This window comes from Pezoporus occidentalis, unplaced genomic scaffold (genome assembly GCF_034315485.1).
Source record: "Pezoporus occidentalis ecotype Australia unplaced genomic scaffold, CSIRO_AGI_Poc_V1 ctg72, whole genome shotgun sequence".
NCBI classification, from domain to species: Eukaryota; Metazoa; Chordata; class Aves; order Psittaciformes; family Psittacidae; genus Pezoporus; species Pezoporus occidentalis.
The window spans coordinates 370,271-394,808 of NW_026916072.1; the positions used below are offsets into that span (position 1 = coordinate 370,271).

The 24,538-nt window shown below is 49.8% G+C and overlaps 1 protein-coding gene across 2 annotated transcripts in view; it reads right to left on the minus strand.

Moving 5' to 3' along the window:
* The window catches only part of ADAMTS17 (ADAM metallopeptidase with thrombospondin type 1 motif 17), a 171,896-nt gene extending 157,129 nt beyond the window's left edge, over window positions 1-14,767 (minus strand). The window contains exons 1-3 of one of the 2 annotated variants that reach the window (XM_062642541.1): window positions 14,611-14,767; window positions 13,662-14,005; window positions 4,952-5,117 (exon numbers count right to left, since the gene is read on the minus strand). In XM_062642541.1, coding sequence (XP_062498525.1) covers window positions 4,952-5,117; window positions 13,662-14,005; window positions 14,611-14,680 — 580 coding nt within the window. In that variant the 5' untranslated portion in view covers window positions 14,681-14,767. The remainder of the gene's footprint in view (window positions 1-4,951; window positions 5,118-13,661; window positions 14,006-14,610) is intronic. The other variant, XM_062642542.1, reaches the window with a different exon arrangement.
* Between the last annotated feature and the right edge of the window lie 9,771 nt (window positions 14,768-24,538).

The following is a 24,538-nucleotide window of genomic DNA, read 5'->3' on the forward strand; positions in this document are numbered from 1 at the left end:
AACTGAGACTTTTCCATCCACAGGTATTGATGGCATAGGAAACACACAAAATGTCACCAGATCTCAGCAAATCAGTTAAACTCCTGGTGTTCCATGATAGTTAACAGAACTATATCCATCCACTGCAGCTGAGGGTGTGGTGGATATTGTCACATGGAAAGAACTTTATTGTGTATATTACCAGGTGACAGAGAGACGGGGTAATGAAAGAAGCCCTATCTCAGGTGATTTTTACCCCCATTCTTAGCTCCAGGGAGTCAAAAAAGGAGATGAAACGGCTCCCCCATAGCCCTCTCTGCTCTGCCCATTTCTTCTCTGCCATGAGCTCTTCCTATAGGGTCAGAGACTGGTGGGAATCAGAGATGTCACCAAAAGATAAATAAATCGAGAAGCCTATTCATGGATGTCCAGGCCAAACCTGAGGGCACTGCAAAACTCGTGTATGATGCATTAAGAGATCTCTTTCCCTCCCCACCTGGCTCATCTGCAGAGAAATTCTTACTTATACCTATTAAATCCTACAAAAACGTCCCTATGACTCCATATTCTGTCTCCTGAAAGACCTCTAGTGTAGGACCTTTGACAAGAAAGCCATCAAACTTGTTTAAAATCAGACCAGTGTGTGATAGCAGGTCTGTGCCCCAGATGCAGCCCAATGTCTAAGATGAGAACCAAAGAAGTGTTTCACATCAGTGGTGCAAAGCTGTTTCCCATGTTCCTAATGACACCGGGCTTCAGAGCAAATGAAACCCAACCTTTCCTTCCTTCCCCCTCACAGCGTACGCACCTGGAAAGCTTTTAATAGGTTTTCTGTTTGCCTCACAGGGGCTCATGTTCATGCCTGAGCAGAGACGTGCATTGTGACTTGAACTCTTTCTCCTGCTGGATGACAGGTGATAGAAACACTACGTATACACATATCATATAACTAACAATAGCACCTGGGCCGTGGTGATGGGATCTGTCCTTTGCTGCTGGAGCACTTCAGAATTTAAACAAAGGAATTAAAACATCAGCTCTGAATTCACAGACCTGGGGTTTTTCTTTTAACCCATTAATAGGCACTCTCAGATTCACATCTCAAAGATCCAGTCATGCAAGACCCTAAGTGCTTTCCCATTCCTGACTACAGCCAGATTAATCCTCTTATACAGATTATTCCAGGACAAATTTGGCTCCCACAGAGTTCTCCTGCAGCTCTATAAATCATTTGGAGTGCTGTAGGACATGTTACACCACTGAGACTAAGGGAGAGGTTCCAGAGATTTTAACCAGCACTTACCAAACCAGGCTGCCACAGTACCCAGCCCCAAGGTGAGCTCAGTTTCCCTCTCTCCCAGCTGGGGTCTTGGAGGACAGTACCACACTTCTGGGTGGAAGGAGAGGAATGCCCTTGGAGGGCTGTGCTCTTTATCCCCTCAGTAGCACTGACACAAGGCATGTCATGATTAAGTTAATTTAGCATTATTAAAATGCTTTCCTCCTCCCCTACAAACACTCACACAAGTCATTACATCACCGTGCATCTTGTTTCACCATTAGTTAAGCTCATATAGCACAGCACCATTGCTGCCAAGAGAAACTTGCCATTAAGCAAATTAGCCCTGTTCTTATGACACAATCAATAACTAACATTAAAAATTCAGCATCTGAGGTTTTGTATTTTATTTGACTCCCAAATAACAGCAGATTATGCCAGGTACCATTGAATAACTAAAGTTCTAAGAAGACAATCTCTTTAGAGGTGGTGCTAGTCTGTTCAGAAGATACAAGAACACCAGCAAAGCACTGGAAGACCCCCAAGCAAGGCATTTTCTGTGGCCTTGAAAAATACTCATATTATATTTACACAGACATGTGTTTTTCTGTCTATGCTGTTCATGTATGCTCATTGTCTATGTGCAGTGCAGGTTGTGTATCTAAAATACCTAGCATGAAAAGATTTCCCATGTATTTACAACCTTCATTCATTCCTGACAACTTTTAACCTGGCTGAGCCATATTAGAAGCCAGTGAACAACCACCTCTGCTACAAATCTGACCAGTCCTTCACTCTGCCAGTGTTTTCCCATAGTAAAGAGACCTTTTCCCAGGAGAAAGTCTGGAAGCATGCCCCCAGAGCATCATTTCCACACAATTTCATTAGGAATGGACCTTTTGTGTGTCAGAGAGGATTAATTTTTTTGTTTCTGAACTCCTTGTGCACAAAAGTTAATCCAAAGCAGACAGGAGTCAATTAGGTCATTAATGTGCTAAGCCTATTAAGAGCCAGGACTTCCATTTCTTTCCTGCAACAATGAAAAACATTCAGGAGTCTGCCTTTAAGTGGCAAAGCCCATGAGCAATTTCATTATTTTATGACACCGCTACTTGAAGCAGGAGCTGTTTGCAGAGCAAGCAGCAGTCCCCACTGAGCAGCAGTCAGGTGCTTGGCTGCCTTTATAGCATAGCAAAAACATCAGCACCCAAGGGATACGAATTCTGTTCCCAGCTGGCTTCTAAACTCCTGTGTGATCCCAGGGCAGGGAATCACTCAGTCCCAGATTTTGCTCACCTGCTTCCTGGGGGAAGGACCACAGCTATCCTGGTCTCACACAAGGGTCAGAGAGGCCCCATGCTCTCCCCAAATCCAGTCCCAGTTTGGCCCTTCAATTCAGTAGGAAAAAAATCCAGTCACAGAACAAGATCCATAGCCTTAGATGAATGTTACACCAGACTGTGAATCTCCCTCTGCCTCAGAACATACAGATACACATTTAGCCCATATGGCCTGGCAGGAGCTGAGCTATGGTAGTACTGTGTGCATATATGTGCATGTGCTAGGTCCTGAGGCTGTCAATGGATTAGAAGCCCAGTAGAAGCCAGCCTAGATGCCTTGACCTGCTGCCTGCATAAACGGGAGGCACTGAAGTATGCAGTCCCTCCAGTAGAAGGCAGGAACTGGAATATTAGAGGGATAATGAGGCAGGAGAGGAATAAAATGAATAGAATATACAGGCACACTGTAACCTAAAGACATTTCACAGAGTTCACAAAAAATACCCTCTGTGCAACCCACCCAGACAGGCTTCCACAAAAGATTCAATTGCTTCAAAGAAGACAAAACTAGACCAGCTTATACAAGCTGACAAACAGATTGTTTGGCTTTAGACAGCGAGAAGACAGGATCTGAGCAGTGAATAGCTGGCCATTTTCTTTTGAAAAATGGTAGGAAATAATAATATCAACAGCTGCTTTATTATTAACACCAAACAAAACCCCCACCCCAATGAAAAGGGTGGGAGGCAGCTGTAGCTTTTCAGGGTTTCAGCTACTGAGCATTAGAACACAAACAAGGTTTGCAGCAGCTCACAGGCACACACTCTTTAACTGCACAATACAGTAAAGCTACCGACCTTCTGTGGTGCCTTGACAGGATGAAGGTGAAGAACAGGAGAAATATATTGGCAGGAAGACCATAACCAAACAACTGGATCTCCTTCCTGTTAGTCTCCCATTCAGATGGGGACTTTAGGGCTTAAAATCAGATCTCAATTGTCACTTTTGATTTAGGTTTTTTTGTTCTTAATGTAAAAAGCTTTGACATTGTCAATCTGGGTCACAACACAAGACTGACACCTTGGAATATGTCACCAGGTCTCGCATAGCCATGAAGACCTATGGGATTTAAGCCCAGGATCCTAAACTGCAAGGTGTGTCTGCATGACACTGCAAACTGAATCCAGAGCATTAAAGAACGCCTATGTTAACTGCCAGACACACAATTAATATCTACATCGTTGTTATTTCTCAGGAAGCTGGTTCACCTCCCAGCTCTTGTTATGCTACAGAAACCCATTGAAACAATATACCTCATCTTGCTAAACTAGTTAGGCAGAAAAGCACTGGAAATTGCTTGAGAGGTTGTTGTTTGGTCCAGAATAGCTTCACACACAGGAAGCACATCTGCATTTCAGCTGCTGCTGTATCCACAGCCAGTGTAACAGCATGGCAGACAAAAACTGCTCAAGCACTCCAGCACCTAACTCGCACAGGATCCCTCCTGTCTCCACTGTAGCTCCTTCAACATCCAATCCAGACAGATTAAAGTTAAGCTAAGGGATACTTAAATGAGTTGCTATCACATTTTGGACTCCCAGACCTCAAGTCTGGGTTCCAAGATCTCCAAGAGAAGCCAAAGACCTCAAAAGTTTCTTAGCAATCTCTATGAGCTCATTCCCTCTAAAACAAGGCAAGAGGAGGGGGGGGAATAAAAGCTTAATTTATCTCACAAAATCTTAAAGCAAATAGTTTAAAAGTTGTCACTCACAGAAACAGATACAGCCTCTGATGGATCTTGTGCTCTGATAGACAGAAGTAAAAATGATGACATGTGAGAAGATGAAAAGAAAGTAGATTGCTTGACAAGAGAAACTGCATCTCTACTCCTTTCCAAACACTTTTTATCCTGTTGTGAGCTGGATCCCTGGAGCTGGACGCCACAGATAACACTTCTGGTTAAAGTATATGACAGTATCAAAGTGTTTCTTCCCACGTTCTGGAATTCAAAGATCACCATTTTATCCATGCCTACCTGGCACAACTCCAGTGGGAAGATGAGATGGAAGAGCACCCCTCACCACTGACTGCAGCTTCAAACTTTGGGCCTTTGCTAAAAATACTGTGAATACCTTCCAGAGCGGAGGTCACATTGCATGGTTAAAGCAGAAGTTTACTGTTCATCATTAACTCTACCTTCTCCCAGGCTGAATGTTACGGCAGGTGTCCTAACAAGGTTGGCATTTGTGATGTGACTCCTTCTGCCTGAAGCAGCAGAAGGCTTCATTAACACCTGCCATTTTTCACTAGCTCCAGCTGCTTGGATTACAAAATACAGGCATATCTGGCAGAACAACAGTTAAAATTAGAATTGCATCCTCATGGTTATTCTCTTGAGCCCCTTCAAGCTCACCTGCTACAACCTTGCAGTGCTCATCAGGAACGTGAGACTTCATGGGGTGGCTTGCCTTGGTGGATCGTCTGCGCCTGATGAAGTGTTCTTTCCCACTAAATGAGGTCTCTGATGTATTCACTGGTTGTATCAGCATGTGCTCTGATCCAATTTGGATATAGCCAACCTGTTCAGAAAAGAGAACAAAAAACCCCATCAGTTTGGTATCCTAATCTTGTCTATCAACCGAGTGTGAACCTAAACCATTCCACTGCAGCTCTTGTTTACAGTGTGAGGAAATGAAGGGACAATGATTGTGTTTAGTCTGCTTAATACAGACTAATGAACTTCACCTGCTTCTCCTGTTTACATCACTGAGCCCTACTTGGAAACACTGTGCACTGTACATGTACAAAGAAAAGGTGGAGGTTCTTGTCAAAACCTTTCCCTTCTTCCTCTCCCTCTAGCTACAGCCCCACTCTAGCTGGAAGCATAAATACCCATGTCTTATGAGATGCTCAGCTCACGTGAGGAGAAATAAACCCTATTAACAGAAATCCTTTTATAAACACCTTTCTAATTGCCATCTAGAATTGCATTGCTATTAAATGGCATTTACTATCTCAGAAGATCAAAGAGGTGAGATTGCCTACAAAGAGGAGACCACCTGTGTGCATCACTTGCAGACAACACTAAGTGAAGTGATGTTGTAAGTATGACTTGCAGAGCCACCCACGTGTTTTATGTACAGGGACCAAATACCTCTTCTTGAACTGCAATAGGGGCCACACAGTAAGAACTGTTCTCACTGCAAGCCATGGGTTGCAGGGAGACCTTTCAGCGGTCAAGCCAGGAATGGATTGTTGCACCTTCCCAGCTATGAGATTTTCCACTATCCCTGGAATAAGTAACACAAAGAAGGCAAAGACTCTGTCTAAATAACAGTAGACTCCATAAGCACTAAACCCCAGCCTGGCTTGCACCAAACCCAGACCCTGCACCAGGGCTGGCAGGAACATCTTTGGAAGGCAGCTTCTGCCCCAGGAGAGCCCTCCTCTGCAACGCAGAGCTTTTAAGGTTCTTTTATGCTTTTTCTGACCCTTTTCTGACATGAAAAGAGTGAAAGCAAAGTCATCACCTTAAAACTTAACAAAGCCTCCAGGTTTAGTAATCAACACTGAGGTTATACTACATTGGAGGAAGTGAATACATACAGTGAGGGTTTCTTTCCTACTTTTCATTGTACTAATCCAGTGATCATTTGTATTGCAATTAAAGGTCTTGAAATACAGCTCTTGGCCATTCACACCCCTGAGAGAACTCTCTAGGTCTGGTCCAACTTCTGCTAGCAACAGAAGGCCTCATCTGGCCTGCCAAGAGGCATCACATCATGCCTATGGTACACCTTAAAGGAACTTACAAAGGGGTCCTGCTACGTTGCATGCCCACAACACCCATCCTATACACATAAGGAGAGACCAGACTTTCCCCACACACACTGTGCTCTGTGCCAGCCAGGCAACCATCCAAAGAAATGCTCTGCACGTACATGCAAATACTATATATTCAACAGCTGACTGTACTAATATGATTTATAATATACATTACATGCATACCGTATATTGCACATTTCCACACCTCCCTGCCAAATTCAGTCCTCACATACACCCAGGAAATCCCTTTGGCCTAATATTTCCAGCAGGAGGAATTTCTGCTAACAGAAAGGAGACTTCTCCTCTTTTGACAGCCCTGCTAACTGAACAGCATTCATGAAACCAGGATCTCTCAGAAAGGGTCACTAGCTTTGGAAGTGCACTTTGAAGAACAGCTAAAATAATAAAGATCAGTGCCTCTATTTGCCATGGCTGAAGCAATTCATCCAGTGTCTCTAAAGAGACAAGAAACACCTCTCACCTCTTTGGGGTCTGTCAAAATAGACCCACTCGTGCCCTGCAGTTCCCAAAAGTGCTGCCTCTTCATTTAAATCACAAGCTGGGCTTTGTCAGATTTGTTTCAGAGACAGCAAAAGCTCCAGTGACTTCTTCCAGCCTCCCTTATGATGCTCTCCATTACTTCCCCTCCTTGTTCCAATCTTCCAGCTGGGAGGTAGCCCCAGCCCCCTTTTTTAATATAGGTTTTAATTATTTAGAAGAAGGGTTGTAAATCTGGTGCCATGGTACTAAAAGCCACACCAGAGCTCCTGAAAGACTGCCAACCATTTCTGGTGCCAAAAATATGTAAGAAGAAGTGGGTTTCATCACCAGCCGACATTATCCCAACTTTCTGGCATCAAGTGTGAAAATAATTTAAACCATTGGAAAGGACTTATGTTTCACATTTGCTTTGGAATTGTGAAACCTATAGAGGGAAGGAGCCATGTGTCTTCACCCTGGAATAGGTTAAGAAGCAGTCTCAAGTTTAATATGACAAGGCAAGTAGAGTTTCAAGCAGGAAAGATGTACAGGATCAGGCCTGTAAAGTATTCCCAGGGAGTTAAAGTTTTCCCCAGATTTGCCAGTTGGGTTCTGAAGAGTCCTCAAACCTGGATGGGATCTTCTGGACCTGGTAACGTGGATACTCTGGCCATTATTTTGCTTTCTTCATAAGAAATGCATTCCTCACGTTGCCTCCCTCAAATCCTCCAACTACCAGATACTGTACTGTGCTCAGCAGGAGATATCAGACATCAGCACAAATACTTTGTGCTTTTTTTCTCTAGCCTGTATGATGTACAGGGACTGCAGAATGCTGGATTTTGAAGATAAAGAAGTAAACCAGAAGACCACATAACTACCAGAGCTGTTCTCCCCACATCTCTGGAAATCATTCCAATTAAATAAAATGCTTTGGATCTGCCAATTCATGTTTGCCTGGGGAGATCCATATCAAAAGCTGGGATACTCCCTCTCATCCTTCTTTCACTGTGAAAGCCCGTACAAACAGGACCTGCCAATGTGCCAGAGCCCAGCATTGACTAGAGTCTGGGAAAGCAGCTGCTGCCCAGCACCACCATCCTACAGAACCCGAGACACAGGAGTCACCAGGAGACCAACAATGCAGAGGGCTGTAGAATCCCAGTCTGGTTTGGGTTGGAAATGACCTTAAAGCTCATCCAGTTCCAACCCCCTGCCACAGGCAGGGACACCTTAAACTAGAGCAGGTTGCTCCAAGCCCCATCCAACCTGGCCTTGGGAACTGCCAGGGATGGGGCAGCCACAGCTTCTCTGGGCAATCAGAGCCTTCTCCAGGCTGAGCAAGCCCAGCTCTCTCAGTCCTTCTCCATAGCAGAGATGCTCCAGCTCTGTGGCTTCCTCTGGATTCCTCCAAAAGCTCCACATCCCTCTTGTGCTGGGGTCTACATAGCTGAACACAGCACTCCAGGTGGGGTCTCACTGGCTCTCACAGAGGTCATCATCTGCATTATGAATCTAAGCTGGATTTTACAGTCACTATGACAGGACCATACAGCTGACAGGATCACGCTGCTCAGCTAACAGGAAAGGCTGGAATGATTTCAGCCTCAAACGACAGGCAACTAAACTGACAAGTTGATTAAAATAAACAATAATCCGCACTTGCCACTACAGAGCCACTCAGCACCCTGCTTAACAGTGGCTACATCTTTCATCTTAAGGATATTTCATATTCTTCATTTAGAAGTCAGCTCACTAGCGAAAAGAGGCCCTGCTCTCCAAACCACCAAAATACTCTCACTTGCTCTTACCCTGTTTTCTACATACATTGGTCACTTGAGCAATCTGCTCTCTATCTAATCTACTATCAGTAGTTCACTCTTCTTCTATACATGATCTTCCTTGTCCCTGGGGCTTTTCTCAGCCTGAATGACAGCAGGGAAGGGAGGAAGTGTCCTCACACGGTGTCACTGAAATGACAACTGTAACAATAGACTGCTAGTGCTGGCACTCAAATAACGTTTGTAACCACATCATCCTGCTCGGATGGCTTCACCGTTCTGTCCCCTGGGTGCCCTGGTGGAGCTGCACCAGCCTGAAGGCTCGCTCAGGACAGGAGCCTAAACCTTCAGTGTTCTCTGCAGGTGGCTCTGGACCTTCCCATGTGTTCGTGGTCTCCAAGATGCAGTGTTTTTCCAGCCCTTTTTACTGTCACAGTTTCTTTGAAGGAGATCTGTGAAATGCTGAATCTTTAACAGCTTTTTCTTTTGCTCCTGAGTGTTCATTAGTTACATACCCACGAACATGCAGAAGAGAGTTTTAAACATCTGACAAATTCCATCCGCTTCTCCATTTCTCAACTGCTACACTCTAAATCCTACTTTAACCATTTCCTCAAAGTTAAAAGGAAGTTGGCTTTTAAAGTGAAGACCAAAAACCAACACAAATGCAGTTTAATAAACTTCATGTGGCTTTTAGCCCTGTCCTTATTACCATGCTTCAGCTTTCGGTTATCATTTACAAATGCAATTCCATCAAACTTAAAACCAGATTTAAATGAGGTCTGTTATGAGAGCAGATCATACCCACTGTGCTCATTCCACGAGCCCTCGTAATGTGCATCATTCACTTCCACTGATCCAGTCTGCACAAGGAAGTCTCACTGAGTTCAAAGATGACAAATACATGGTGTAAAAGTTCTATGTATGAGATAGAACAGGAGGGAGCAACAACCTCTTCTCTTACCACAACTGAGAAGGACAATCCACTTTAACTAGAGACAGGCCAAAGAGCAGTCCTGAACCCAAACCCAAACATTCCAGATTGCAGAATGGAAGAGAAGTTACTGAGAATGAGAGCCCTGCCTCTAAATGCATAGCAGTGATTTTCAGCTTTCAGATATGGTTCCTGAGCAGTCAGGAGCTTAAGTTCATTTCTAAGTCAAAATTTAATGCTCACTTTAACATGAACCTGCAACCCTCAGCAATTTAACTACTTCAAAAATGTAAGTACAAGAAATACCATGGGGCTGCAGGACTGATAAACACTACTAGGACTTAGAAAAAGCATTTTTGCAATCACAGCACAAATACATGGTGCTGGAAGAGCCTTCTCTACAGTCAAAAAAGCTCTACAGAAGGTAACACTGCTCTGCCAGACTTTGCTAGAGAAGGTAAGGGCAGCACACTGAGGGCAACGCTCAAAATGTAGCTGAAATTGCACATGAAAGCAATGGATGAGTAGTTCTGAGATGTATGAAACAAACTGGAGTTTCCTTGCTGCAGGGGGACTAACCTGTGTCATCTAGGAATTGATTTCAGATTTAGAAGCAGTGACTTCAGTCCACAACTCAAGGTAACACACACTGTGGCCTTACAAAGGAGCTTCCTAAAAAAGAGGCAACTTCCTCTATTGCCTGCTGTCTTCTAGTGTTGGTTAGGCAAGTTGCAGCACTTCACTCCTGACCGTGTCTCCTCAGCTCCAGGAAGGGACAGTTGAGTCCTGCAGGGTGCTCAGAATCCAAGCGTTTGCACAACTGTGTTCCCCAGGCTCAATACAATCCTGCCAAGCTGAAGGCAGTGGAGGTTTTGGGGAACATAGGACCTCTTGTCTGCGATACCCAGGTTGTCAAGAGGAACAGACAGGCTGGAGTATCCTCACATGCAGTATTTTAACTGTGCAGATGAGATCTTAGGTACACCAGGCCTGACATGGCCACCCTTTTCTGTGCAATTGCAAGGTGTAGCAGGAAGCTACAACAGATCACATACTGGTTAACAGCAGCATCTGCAAGCAGAGTTTAAAGAACAAAACACAACCTTCAGATGCCACTCTGGGAATGCGAGATCATTACCAGGAAGCAATTGCTCAGCCTGGCTGTAGCTCAGTTTTCATGCCACTGTGTCAGGGATTTTGTTTTTATTAGAACTCCACTTGCCCCGATCATTTTATATCACTTTTTGTGTGATTTATGGCTCGCTGGAGGAATACGATTGCAACGAAGTCTGAGCCAGCTGGAGATCAGCAGGCAGCATTACTACTTACTCTGCTTCTTGGCAACCAGCTCTTGTGAATGAGACATCCTGACCATCCGGTTCCAGTCCAACGTGCACTCCCACGCTGGAGTTTTTAGGGAATCTCCACCTGCAGCACCAGCACTGCTCAGGAGACCAAATGCCAGGATAAACAGGCTGCAAGGCTCCCACTATCAAGGTCTTTCTTCCAGCTCAGCATGCAAGCCTCATCCATGTCCCCACCTGTGGAGCTCTGGTGCTGCTGAGGGCAAAGCTTTATTCTTTCTGCTGCAAACAGGGCTTAAGGAAGCAAAAGGAAAATTCCAATTCTCTTGGAGTGATGGTCTTAGTGTTTTAAATTGCCAGACTAAGAGGCAAAAAGCTCCAATCAGCTAATCTCAGTTCTCATGACAGATTCAAGACTTCCCAGATAATGTGAAAACCCTTGATTCCTCTGATCCCAGAAAATATCTTACCACTAAATTGCATGGCTTTCACTATAGGTATGTTGATTGAGTATGGCCACTGCAAAAGACTGCATAAACACTGAAAGCATCCTAAAATCCAATATTTTACCTATTTAAGGATAGGCTTAGGAAGCCAAAAGGTCCATTTAAGTAGAATAAGGTCTGTCTCCATGGTGATGCTGTTCAACTTAATGACACCATTTCAAAAGTCAATAAGGTTCATCTTGGAAGTGTTCAAGGCCAGGGTGAACTGGGCTTGGAGCAGCCTGCTCTAGTGGAAGGTGTCCCTGCCCATGGTAGGGGGTTGGAACTGGATGAGCTCTAAGGTCCTTTCCAATCCAAGCAATTCCATGATTCCATGACCTTAAGTTTAAGGTTATCCCAAAGACACTTGAGATTTCTGTTCTCTAACTTTCCGTTCACAAGGGTGTTACAAACCTTAACTCACTCGTACAGATCAAACACCTGCTTTTAGCCCTTTTCCCATTTCTGGCGATTATCTGAACGAGACTAAATGAATGGATTCCTGTAACAGGAAAGGAGAATCCCAACAAGCAGGAGCACATTTACCCACAGGCAAAGGCATCAAAGTTTTACCAACACTGCCCATTAACACGTGGCAGTGTGTGCTTTGGTCCCCAAGAGGTGCCACAGACCATCAGCTTTGACACTGATCGCTTTGAGATCCCACATTCATCTGGCTCAGTTATGTCAGTATAGTCATTGCTTAGAATGTATATGACACAAACAGGGCAATATTGCAGTTCACATTTGCAGAGTAACGAACAAAGACTAACTAGTCTTGTTTCTTTTCCAACTCTTCTACTGGGAACATCGCCAATCTTCTTTGCTCCCCCTCCTCCATCCCCTGATCTCGGGCACTTAATATCATGCCTCCAACTACATTCCTGTATTCCAAAAGGTTCCTTCTCCGCCTGCTTGTGCTTTTCAGCTGTGCTGCAGTAGGTAGCTTTGGGAGCCCAGCACTTCATGACCAGGATTAACAAAACGTGCCTCGTGACAAAAGCGTGGAGCTGCTTGTGATTTAGAGCTCGAACTGGAGATATCAGTTTTAAACTCCATAAAGCCCTCAGAGGTCTACAGCTCAATTTACAGTGCCACTCAAACGCTCAGCAGCTCTGAGCCACTCGGGCTCTTTTAAACCTGAGGCACAGCGCCCTCATATGGCTCAGGAACGAAGGCCCAAGCCCCAGGCACAGACAGCGCTTCTGGCTACCAAGTTTAAGGCTCAATCTCCATCAGCAGGTCTGCACTGAGAAGCTAAGCACACATCCAGGGCCATGTCTATGCCCAACGCCCTGGTGACTTCCTGAAGTAACCAGAAACCAAGTTATCAACAATAATTACAGCCAGGTATTGTCTCAAGTGTCCAAGCTCCACCATGGAGAATCAGAAAGGCTGTCCCATGCAATGTCACCCCTGCTTATCGGGATGCTCACAGGAGAACCCAGGCCCTGCAGAGCCACCTGAAAACGCCACAACCCATTTCTCAGCTGGAGATTTCTCCGGTAGACACACACATTTCTCAGGTAGAGAAATCCTGACACTGGAGGTGGGAAAAGCCTCCCTGAGTGGGATATTCCCTCTGACCATGACGCAGTACCACATACCCCAGTACCACATGCCCCAGTACCACATGCCCCAGTACCACATGCCCCTACACTGCAGCTCCCTCATGCACCAACGCTGACTGCACCAGGGGGGTGGGAAGGACCAGGCTGTGTGGTGGGGCTGGAGGAGCAAGCCGGGCACGCAGACGACCAAATCCCCCCCAGTGGGACCCAGCCGCCCCTGATGGCAGGGGTACAGTGACCAGAGGAGGGGTCCGTCAGCCAGGACGCTTCCCTACAGCACCCCAGGCCCTGCCGCACAGGGGACATGCTGCTGCCGGGGCTTTCATTCCCTCAGGTACGGCTGATTCTGGGGCAGATCCCACAGCACAGAGCCGGGACAGACTGAAACCCCACAGCGGGACAGCGGCGGTGCTGGCCGGGGCCCGCGAGGTGAGGGGACGGAGGAGGTGCGCGGCACTGAGGTGAGGCGCGGGCACGGCGCTGAGGTGAGGGCGGGGAGCCGGGGCTGACAGGAAAGTAATGGCGGGGGACACGGGACAGGGTCGCCTCGGCCCGGGTAGGCGAGGGGACAGCGGGGGACGGGCAGGGGGGTCACCGCGCTGAGGGGAGGCGCGGGCAGGACCCAATGGCCGCTTCCCGCCTCCGCCGGGCGGGGTCCGGGGCTGACAGGAGAAGCTCCCCCCGCAGCCCGGGGAGGGAGCCGCGCTGCCCGCGCTGAGGGGAGGCGGCCGCGGAGGCAGTACCAGCCCGGCGCAGGTGCTGAGGGAGGCGAAGGAGTCGGTGCGGTTCAGGACGCGTCCCGTGTAGAAGCAGAGCCGCTCCTCCGGGGGCCGCCGCGCCTCCCCGCGCCGCTGCTCCACCACGAAGTCCCGGGAGAGGAAGCTCAGGTCGCGGCGGAGGTGCAGGTAGAGCTCGGCGCCGGAGGCGGGCAGGCGGAGCAGCAGGGCTTCGGCCGCCGTCCGCTGCCGCGGCAGTGCCCGCCGGCGCCGGGGGCCGCCGCGATCCCCTCGCACGGCGGGCGGCAGCAGGTGGATCTTCTCCAGCGCCACTCGCTCCGGGATCACCACTTCCAGCTCCGCTCCGCCAGCTGCAGGCGAGAAGGAGACAGGCTCAGGCGCTCGTACCCCCGCCGGCAGGTCCCGGGGGCTCCGAGCCCAGCCACCCCATAACCACCCCCCGCGGCACAGCCCCGCGCCCCGGCTGCATGTCCTGGAATGCAGAGACCATGGATCCAGCGGAGAAAGGGGGCTATTTGTCCTTCTTCCCCGGTGTACACACGGATATTAGAGACAGAAATGTGCAGGGAAGAGAGGAATAAAGCAAATGCTAAAGCTACTTGTATCATTAAAAATATATATATATAGCTCAGACACAAGCATCGCATTTCACCAACCCCAATAAAAATCTGCAGGGAGAAGGGGAAAAGCAGAGCAAGCCGAAGCCGCAGCCAAGGACAGTCAGCAGCTTTCCACATGGAACGTTACAGCAGTAGCGGCGGCAGCAGCTACAGCAGCGAGAGGACGGCAAGAGAGAATACAAAAGCCTGGAGCAATTCACCCTGCAGACTGGGACCGCGGCCACGCCGGGGCTGAGGGGGGGACCCGGGTCCTGCCTGCACGCTGCCGGCCCCGCTGGCTGCCCGCGGCCAGGGCTGTCAGCGCGGCTCGGGGCAGCCGGGGAGGGAGGCGTTACCTGTGCCGGCGCCCAGCCCGCAGAGCAGCAGGCAGGGAACCACGAGCGGCAGGAGGCAGCCGTCAAACATGGTCGGGTGGCGGCGCGGCGGCGGCAGCTCGGCCCGCTTGAGCCCTGCCCGCCCTCGGGAGCAGTGACCGGCGCCGCCGACAGCCCCGGCGTGCTGGGCGCCCGGACACGCCCCTCCCCGCGGTCCCGCGTCCTCATTGGTCCTGGAGACAGCGGGGACACGCCCCTCGCTCTCCTATTGGCTAAGAGTGGGAAGGCGCTGGGCGGGCTGCGGAGGGGCGGGGAGCACGTGGGTGTGGGGGCGTGGCCGGCAGGGGGCGCCCTCTCCTGCCCCTGTGCCCGCTGTGGACATGGCGGCACTGGCTGGTGACCGGGATACCCGGGCCTGGAGCAGCATCCGTCCTACAGCATCCCTCCTGCAGCATCCGTCCTGCAGCATCCGTCCTGCAGCATCCGTCCTGCAGCATCCCTCCAACAGCATCCGTCCTGCAGCATCCCTCCTGCAGCATCCCTCCTGCAGCATCCCTCCTGCAGCATCCCTCCTGCAGCATCCCTCCAACAGCATCTATCCTGCAGCATCCGTCCTGCAGCATCCCTCCAGCAGCATCCCTCCAACAGCATCCGTCCTGCAGCATCCCTCCAACAGCATCCATCCTGCAGCATCCATCCTGCAGCATCCCTCCAACAGCATCCGTCCTACAGCATCCCTCCAACAGCATCCCTCCAACAGCATCCGTCCTGCAGCATCCCTCCAACAGCATCCATCCTGCAGCATCCATCCTGCAGCATCCCTCCAACAGCATCCATCCAGTCTCAGCATTCCTGAAACCAGGACACTGCTGCAGCAGCTGGCATTAAAACCCATCCCTTCCTGCACACCCTGCAGCCTTCTCCACCACCTTACCTGAAGTATTCATCCCAGGACTTGGCACACCAGGATATGAGGTCAGTGCACAAAGAGTTTAGGCAATGATCTTACATGTCCCAGGAGTGCTCATTGACCCCAGACTGGTTTGGGTTGAAGGAACCTTAAAGCTCATTCAGTCCCAACCCCTGCCATGGGCAGGGACACCTTCCACTAGAGCAGCTTGCTCCAAGCCCCTGTGTCCAACCTGGCCTTGAACACTGCCAGGGATGGGGCAGCCACAGCTTCTCTGGGCACCCTGTGCCAGCGCCTCAGCACCCTCACAGGGAGGAGCTTCTGCCTATAAACCTCAGGAGATGTAAAAATCGTTTTTCACAGTGGTGGGCAAGAGGGGGATGCTCATTTGAAGCAGGGAGGGCAGGGTGTTCAAGCTAGCTGGGAAGGATCTTTGAGAGAGGAAGAAGAGGAGGAAGCTCCCTGCCAGCTCCCTTTCTCTTGCCATTTGGGTGCAGAGGACTCTCACCCAGGTACAATCCATTCCCATTTCTCCAAGAGATCCTTCCCACCTGATGGTTAGGGCACATCCTTCATGTCCTCAGCTGCCCAGAGGTCAGGAGAAGTCAGCCTGATCCAGGGGCTGTTGCAAGCAGAAGGGTGATTTCCAAAAGCAGAAAGATTTCCACTGCATTCAGTGGGCTTTGGATGGGATCCTATGCTCCTGGCATGGCCGAGTCCTGGAAAGAAGTAAAGACCCAACGTGTTAGCAGCCTTAAACTGCTGTGGTCCAGCAGAGCAGTGTCCAGGAGTTTAAACTTCTGCAAAGATCTGCAACTTTGTTCCTGAAATTGTAGAAGAATTCAAAGAAAGACCTATAAAAGGGTGAGAATGACTCTGGCAGATCTCAGTGCAGCACTTCCACAACGGTTGTCCAGGGCTGTGCTGACAGTGGTAATGGCTCTGAGTCACAGGCAAGGGGAATTAGATCTGGATGCTCATCGTTGCGAGAGTGCAGCACTAAGGAATGGGCTGTTTGAGTCTAGGAGAAGGACTGATAAGAGACACAGGCGGGTGAACACCATTTCCTTTCTTTCAGGCATTGGACAGGCAGCAAGAACCGTGTTTTCTTTAAGATCTTCATCTCTCTGGTGCTGTAGCACTTGAAGGATGTTACCAAGCAAGAGCAAAACTGAGGACCTGCAACCATCTCCCAGCAGACAAAACCTGTGTGAAGCCAAGACCCCATGGCTCACATTCACTTTCTTACCATGAGATCAGGTGAGATTTAATAGCTCTGTGTTTTCCTGTCTTCCAAGGCTCAATCTGATCTCTAACAGTAAATCAACAAAGTGAAAGGACTGGCCCAGGACCCACTCAAGTGAGACAAAACCTCATTTTGGGACTGCCTTGCTGTATGTCAAATGTGGTTAAAACAAAGCCTCAGTGCGTGGTTTCCCTCCTGACCTGTTCTGGACCAACAGTTTCAGTGCCTCCCTGCCAGGCCAGAGCCCCGGCTGGCGCAGCAGCTCCCCCACAGCTCTGCCACCCGTGGCAATCCTCCACTCCTAAGAACCAAGAGGCAATTTGATTTGTGAGCTGCCAAACCTGGCCTCAGCCCTGAGCAGTCACGTTTAAAGCCAGACCACCAGCCGGCTTCGTTTGCTAAGGGACCTCGTCTCTTCCCTCAAAAGGGTTTGACGAGGGCGCTTCGAATTGCTTTGCTTTTTAGTAGATTCTTTCTCCCACCTTCCACAATCCTCTGCCAAAAAAGTAATAACAATACAGAGAAAGAATGAGTTTCATAGCGTGGGGGAAAAGGGGCACTAATAAAGAGAAGTCTGTAACTTACTGCATGGAAGGACTCACTCAGTGGCTGGGCTGGCCGGCACAGAACACATCGAGGTAGGGCTGGTCCCTGCTGAGCATCATGGACTTGCAGCATCCTGGCAGGGACCCAAGGGGATGTGAAGCCCCACAACAGGGGCAACATCAAGGCAGACCTTGGTGCTGGCAAGAGCTGGAGCCAGGAGCAAGGGATAAGCCCCTGCAGAGGTACCCACACAACAAAAGAGGAAGTGTCTTAGGAGCAGCAGTGGTTTTATTGAATCCAAAGCCCAAAGCTCCAGTGAGACACAGGCTTTCTGCATTAATTTAACACCATTTCTGGGCTTGTCAGAAATGCCTTGAAATTGTTACTGGTAAGGACAAAGCATGCGGCAGGAGGGGGCTGAGGTCCTGTTGTGCTCAGTGCATTTCTCCCTTGTGCCCAGCCCGTGCAGGGGGGTTGCTTCTCCTCCTCTCCCCATCACCGAGTGGATTTGGCTCTGCAGTTTCTAGGAAACAAACCCTCTCCCCCTCTGAAACTCATGTTTTATTTTTTTGCAATGTTCAATGCACGTCGAGGAAGCCAAGTTTCATGGCCATTATTGCACACTTAATAACCCTTTGGAGACTGCAGACATGTGTTATATACATCTTCCCGAGCAGTCATTTGGCTCCCCGCCTGGAAAATGCCAGCGTGCAAAGGGTTAACTTGGCCATTACTCAGCCTTCTCCTTTCTCTCCAGCCACCCTTATCCAAACCCTTCCTGTCCTGGTCCTAAGCAGGCAATCCCACCTCAGGGCTGATGCTCTCCTGCCCAGGACACTCGGATGCCTCCCATCCTCTCCCCGCAGCCCTTGGCCTTGCTCTGGTCTTTGGGCATCAGGGATTTCCTTCCCTGCTGCTTGGCTGCACCTGCCCTCATGCTGCCGAGCTTGGCCAGGCTGGTCAAAGGGACCTGGTCAGTGCTGCTCTGGCTGTGCAAATGTCCCCAGAGAGAAGGCAGAGGCAGTTTAATGATAAATAGGGACCAGGATAAGCTCTTTTGTCATTTAAAACAATCAGCTGCGTACATTCAAGTAGTTCTGTAGGTGCCAGCACTGGGTTTCTAGAGATGGGTTTTTCACAGGGAACCAGAGGTTTGATTAAAGCTTCTTCCCTGGGTTGAGAATGTTGAAGGTTGTGCTTCTTCATGTTGGACTCACTTCTCATGGTTGGACTCAATGATCTTAAAGGTCTTTTCCCACCTAAATCATTCTATGTGGAGTCAAAGAATCATACAATCATAGAATGGGTTGGATTGGAAGGGACCTTAAAGCTCATCCAGTTCCAGCCGCCTGCCACAGGCAGGGACACCTTCCACTAAACCAAGGCTGCTCCAAGCCCCGTTCAACCTGGCCTTGAGTCTCCAGTGTCTGGTGCTGTTGAGGCAGCTCCAGCAGAGCCATTGATCAGGTTTTTCCTTCCAGCAGCCTGAATTCTGAGCCTGAGAGAGAAGAACTCCCCCTGAGATGTCTCTGTCAAGTCTGGCTGAAAATGGACAGTGTTCCTGAGCTCCTGGGGATAAGGAGCTGAAGGAAAAGGGACGGTGACACTGGAGGTGGCCATGGACAGAGCAGAGCCAGCAGAGTCTGTGTCCTTAGGGAGCATGCAGCCTGTGCTCAGTTAAGGTAAGTCCATGACAGAAGGCCTATCCCTTTCTTACTTCTAACAGGGAGCTTCATTCACAGGCTGGAAAGGGTTCCCTTTTGTCAGAGCAAGGTTGCTGTGATCGACATGTGTCTGTGTCACAAGCAGCGAGTGCATTGCAGGAGGTTTTCCATGGAGATCTTCCCTGCAGACACTTCCCCTCTGCCCCTCTCCTGGGGCCTCACAGCTTCACCCAGCCAGAATAGGGAAAAACATCCTAATTCCATGGAAAACAGGGCAAAGAAAACCAAAATACTCCTGTGGGATAGGGGCTGAGCAATGGACTCCTAAAATCCCAGCTCGCTTCCCACCTGGCCATGTCCCCACACCGCTGCCACCACGGCCTGTGCAAAACCTCCTTTGCTGCTTTGGCACAGATGTTTGGAGGGATCAGGGTGCAGCAGTGTCAGGAGCAGAAAATGACATTGCTCACATGCCGCTGTGGGTGAGAAAAGCCAGGAATATAGAAGGACGTGCTTCCAATTGAGTGACACTGCAGAATCCGCTTCCTCCAGCGCAGGCAGCACTTGGTGTGTGTAGAGGGATCAGAAGTGTGAGTGTACCAGCACCTCCATCAGACCATGCTGGATGTTTGAACACAGACAGGGCTGGTGCAGGGTCTGTTTGGTATCTGAGCGCAGTGCATAGATAGCCATCACCCAGGCAGTCGTGATCAGGCACACGTCACTCCCCAGGCATGCAGGAACAAATGGACAAAGGAAAGAGCTGTCTTTGTTTGAGGCTGACCCTAAAGTTCAGTGAGGCTTTTTTATGAAGTCCAGTGTTGCCACCTCTGATGATGTTATCATGAACCTGGGAAATAGCTGGCACTTTCTTTTGTTCTGCTTTATGGTTGGTTTGGGTTTTTTCCTCTCCAGGCCTTGGCTCCTGCAATCATCAGGCTGATTTCTCATTTAACTCCATCACTCCATGTTTGACCCCATGACAGGCTGGGAAATGTGAGCTGGGAAAAGCCCAGAGGCTTATTGCCCAGGAGCAAATGAAGAGGTTCCCAACCATAGGATTGTTTTAAACAACCCTTTCTCAAAAACCCAATGCTGTTGATTTGTTGTTCAGAGTGGAGGCAGATATTCTGGGTGCTTGGAGTTGACAGTATCAAGGGGCTGTCCCTGGCACATCCCTTCAGCTGGGCATATCCCACATCCATCTCAAACATCTCCCTTTGTATCCAACACCTGGACAAGGATCACCCCCCTAAACCAGATATTACATACAAGGTTTTGCCACCTTCTATTCCCTGCAGCAAGGCACAAGAAGCCAGAGGAGAAGATCTGTAAGCCAAGAAAGCCATGTCATGCATGGCTTGTAAGAGAGAGAGGGCTGATGCCAAAGGGATGCACAAGACAGCACAGCCATCTGCATGGATGTCTACAGGAGCCTGGACATGGTGGCCCAGAGCAACTGCACAGACCTAAAGTGGCTCCTTTCCATCGTGAAAGTACTAATAAGGGAAACTGCCGACTTAGAACACTCTTAATAATGTTTTCCTATTTCTTTAACACCTCTCCCCTGAGCGCTCTCTCCCCCCTTCACAGCGTCTTGGCCAATTACACTTGCAAAGCAAACAGAAAACTCAATATCCCCCTGAGCAGGGATTGCCGCGGGTCAGGGGCCCTCGTTTTGTGCCATGACTCCGAGGTGGGTCACAGGAGCCTGCTCTCCTCAAGCCAGCGAAGCCCTTTACCACTGCTGGACACGGGGCCCCAAAACCAGGCACTGCAGGGCTGGGTACCCCTACTCACAGCCTGGCAGCGCTGCAGGGTCATGGGTAGGAGGGATGCACCAAGGAAAGGGCTGTCCTCAAGCACAAGCACCACTGGCTGGTGGCACAGAGCTGACCGTCCCAAGGCCAAGCCCCACTGGCCCCTTGGACCTTGTCTGTAAAACACCCCTTTTCTCCTGTGTCAGTGAGCCCACGTGCTCATGTCATCGCTGCGCTGGGGTTCTGCTCTCTAACCCTTCTTGTGTCTCATACTCAGCTGCTCTTGAGCTGCTCTCAAAGCTTCATCAAACCACTTAAGCTAACTTTTACATCAGTCAAACCCCCCCATCTTTTATCGATGAGCACTGATAGGACCAACAATGAAACACCACTCAAAGCCATGTTTCCCTACAGGACCAATCCTTTACCCAAGTTTGTCCTGGTAGCTCCCATTTTGGATGCAGAGCTGTGCAGAAGCATTACTGTAATGCTGCTGTCAGAAGCTGCACAGAGTTCACAGCCCAAACCTGCCTGGAGCTGGACTGGAGAACAATCCAGTTCTGCTGACCTCCTCCCAGACCTGGGTGCTCAGCACCTTTCCCCCTCTGGACCACGCAGTCTTCATGTTCCCTCCCCATCACCCCCAACTGAGTCAGCAAATTCCCAGCAGTGTCCCAGGAGGAAAAACACCCCCAGGAGGGAGGGAGCTGTGAGCAGTCAGCCTCCAGCACGTGGTATCCCATAGCCTTTAGTATGAGCTCCACAGCCTGGAGACACAAACTGGGATGTTTGATCAGCTTATGTGTATCTATGGTAGTTGTCCAGACTAGATCACTTGGAGCACTTATGTGGGAAAGAGCCCCACATTTGGGGTTGTTGAGCTGACGTGAAGCAGCAAAAGCTTCTTTGTTCTGAGGGGATGAAGGAGCAGGGCAGGCAGGATGTGCTGTGACCACATCTGTAATGCACTTTCATAGGTTTCACGCTGTTGTAAGCGACAGCAGGGGCTGCCTTTTCCATAATATCCAGCAGGGAAAGCTGACTGTGCACGTCAGCAGAGCCTGCTCAGAGTCACAAGGTAAGAACTGGCCAGATGGAGGGCCAGTGCGAGGTCTGGAGGGAGCAACTCTTCTGGAGTCTGAAACACATCCTGCCCTTTAATCAACAACAGCCACCAGTACCTCATCCCCATCCATTTGGGACCAATGCTGTTATTATCTGCAAGGTCGCATGGTGAACCAAGAACAGAACCGGGATCCTCCTCTGATGCTAGGTCCTCTCCCCCAGCAGAGCTGGCACTGACTTTGGCTTGGTTGCAAGTATTTGTTCATAAAAGCAAAATATTAGCATCACTCTGGGACTCCTGTAGCTGCCTGCTGTGAGGCTTCCTGGGCTGGACACCCAGGAGGAATGAGATGTGTTTCAGCTGACCTGCTCCTGTTCAGGAGTCCCGTCGGCTCTGCCCATGAGCTGTGGTGGAGGAAACTGCACCAGCAGGCGGGTACCAGCCCGTGGCAAACCCCACACGCAGCATGGGCCAAATGGGCAACCTCAAAGCTTCAGTCTCTGCGGGGACTGAAGCCAAGTCCAGCTGCTCTGAAAGAGAAACCTGGAGAAGGGCTGGGGTTGGACGGGAACTGGAGATGCTGCCATCCACAGCCTGTAGCTTCCCAGCGCCTCCTGTTCACCCACAGCCTCATCCGCAGGCGCTCACAGAGATTGCTCAGGGAAACACTTCATCCCACTATCACAGCAAATCGGTTCTCAGCTCCCTGCACAGCCATAGCTGAGCGCAGCCTGGGCACAAATAGGATTTAAGAAGCTGCAGACCCTGTGGCTTGACAAATGCATAGTTTTAGTTAATACTCAGTAACTAAATGTGTCTTAGATTGCCCAGAGAAACTGCGGCTGCCCCATCCTTGGCAGTGCTCAAGGCCAGGTTGAACAGGGCTTGGATCAACCTGATCTAGTGGAAGGTGTCCCTGTCAGTGGCAGGGGTTGGAACTGGATGAGCTTTAAGGTCCCTTCCAACCCAATCCATTCTGTGATTCTATAATTAAACAGACAATACAAATGTCCAGGCAGTAAAGCAGAGGCAGAGAAGATGGAACATCCTTTCTTGCTCAGCCCTTGCCCTAGACACAGCTCTGGTGCCAGGGGATTCAGCAGGAGACCAGGAGAAGGATCACTGGTGACATCCAGGCAGATGCTGGCCTTTGGGACACTGACACACTGGTCCTCGGGTCTGGTACCAAACCTCACCCCCAGTAAAATCCGTACTGCTTTTTTACCCGTGATGCGCCTGACAAGAGCTGCACAGTTAGAGCCCAACCAAGTGGAAATTACCGGTTGCACTGACCACTTTCGCACCCCAACCTTCCATAGAATCTCCGTTTTAAAGGAGATGGATCACTCCGCTACCCGGAGCCGTGCCGGAGCGGGCAGCGGTGTCCTGCTACTGCCACCTCGTGGGCCCCTGCGGCAATAACCAGGTACCCGACACGTGGATTTCGGGGCACAGGGGCTGGAGCTCTCACAAGGCATCACTCGGCACCAGTGCTGCTCTGGGCATTCCGAAGGGACCTGTCACCGAGACACGTTTACTTCCCATACATGAGACACTTTGCCTGTACCCAGTGACCAACAGCACTATTTGCTGTGCATTTTGCACTGGCACCTATGGTTCCATCACACCATGGGATGGAGGAGCATCCATTCCCTCTCTGAGCTGTAAAATGGAGAAACAGAGGTTTTCCTAATCTCAATGTTATGTTACAGAGCAGGAAACAGGGAAATGCATGAGACATTCTTTGGTCACTGAATAATTCCTCCTTTAAACCAGCAAAGGAACTAGGTAGGATTTGCACAGCCTGGTAAGCTTTAGCTGCTGCTTCCCACAGATTCTTCTCCTGAAATCCTGGGACTTCTGCATTGTTTGCAGCCCATGACATAACCAAGAAACTCACCCATAGGTGCTAGCACAAGAAAGGCCTTTCAGCAGCGTTCTGTTCTTCATTGTAGGAAGCAAACACACAACTCTTCTAGGAGCTCCCCTACTCCTGGGGAGTCTCAATCAGCCAGCAACGGCACGAACCCAGCGCTGAGGCTGAACAGGGAGGCAGGCTTGCCCAGCAAGTGGAGATGAACCAGGTCTGCTGGCCTCCACTCATGGCTACGCTGGCCCAGCCCCAGCTGAGTCCTCACTCCCATAGTGGGAACTTTGGAAAGGAGTGTTTCCCAGATCCTCCTGCCTTGGAACTCATCGGCTGGGCTCAGCCTGAAACTGCCGGTGCTCAGGGAAAAGGAGTTGTCCTGGCTGCAGAGCTCATTTCTGCTGTGTGGGAAGGGCTGATCCCCAGTATTACCGAACTGCCATCCTTTTCCTTCCCCTTCTCTCGGGGCTTGTTTTCTTCCCAGCCTTCTTACTGCTTCACTTGGTGATTTTGGTGATGTCAGGTCTGTGCTTAAACTGTTGCTCCAGCTTCTGCTCCCTTTTCTCTGGCTCAGCAGCCCCCTCATGCACTCATACACTAAGGTGGCTGGGATAACCGCAGCTTGTCATTTGCCTCTTCCCTGTAAATCTGGCCTTGGATCACAGGCTTCCACAGCAGCAACCCTGCTTTCCCAGGGATGTCTTGCAAGAGGCATGTTTGGGCAGGAGCAAAGGCAGAGCTGTGTTCAGGTGAGGGTCCTGCAGACAGATCTCATTTTCCAGGAGGGATTTTGCCCTGGACTGTAGGAGGAGGGAACACGGGGGCTGTGCCCTGCTCCTGACAGCTGGAGAATGTAGGGCCATGCTGTCCTTATCGTCTTACCTCGTTGC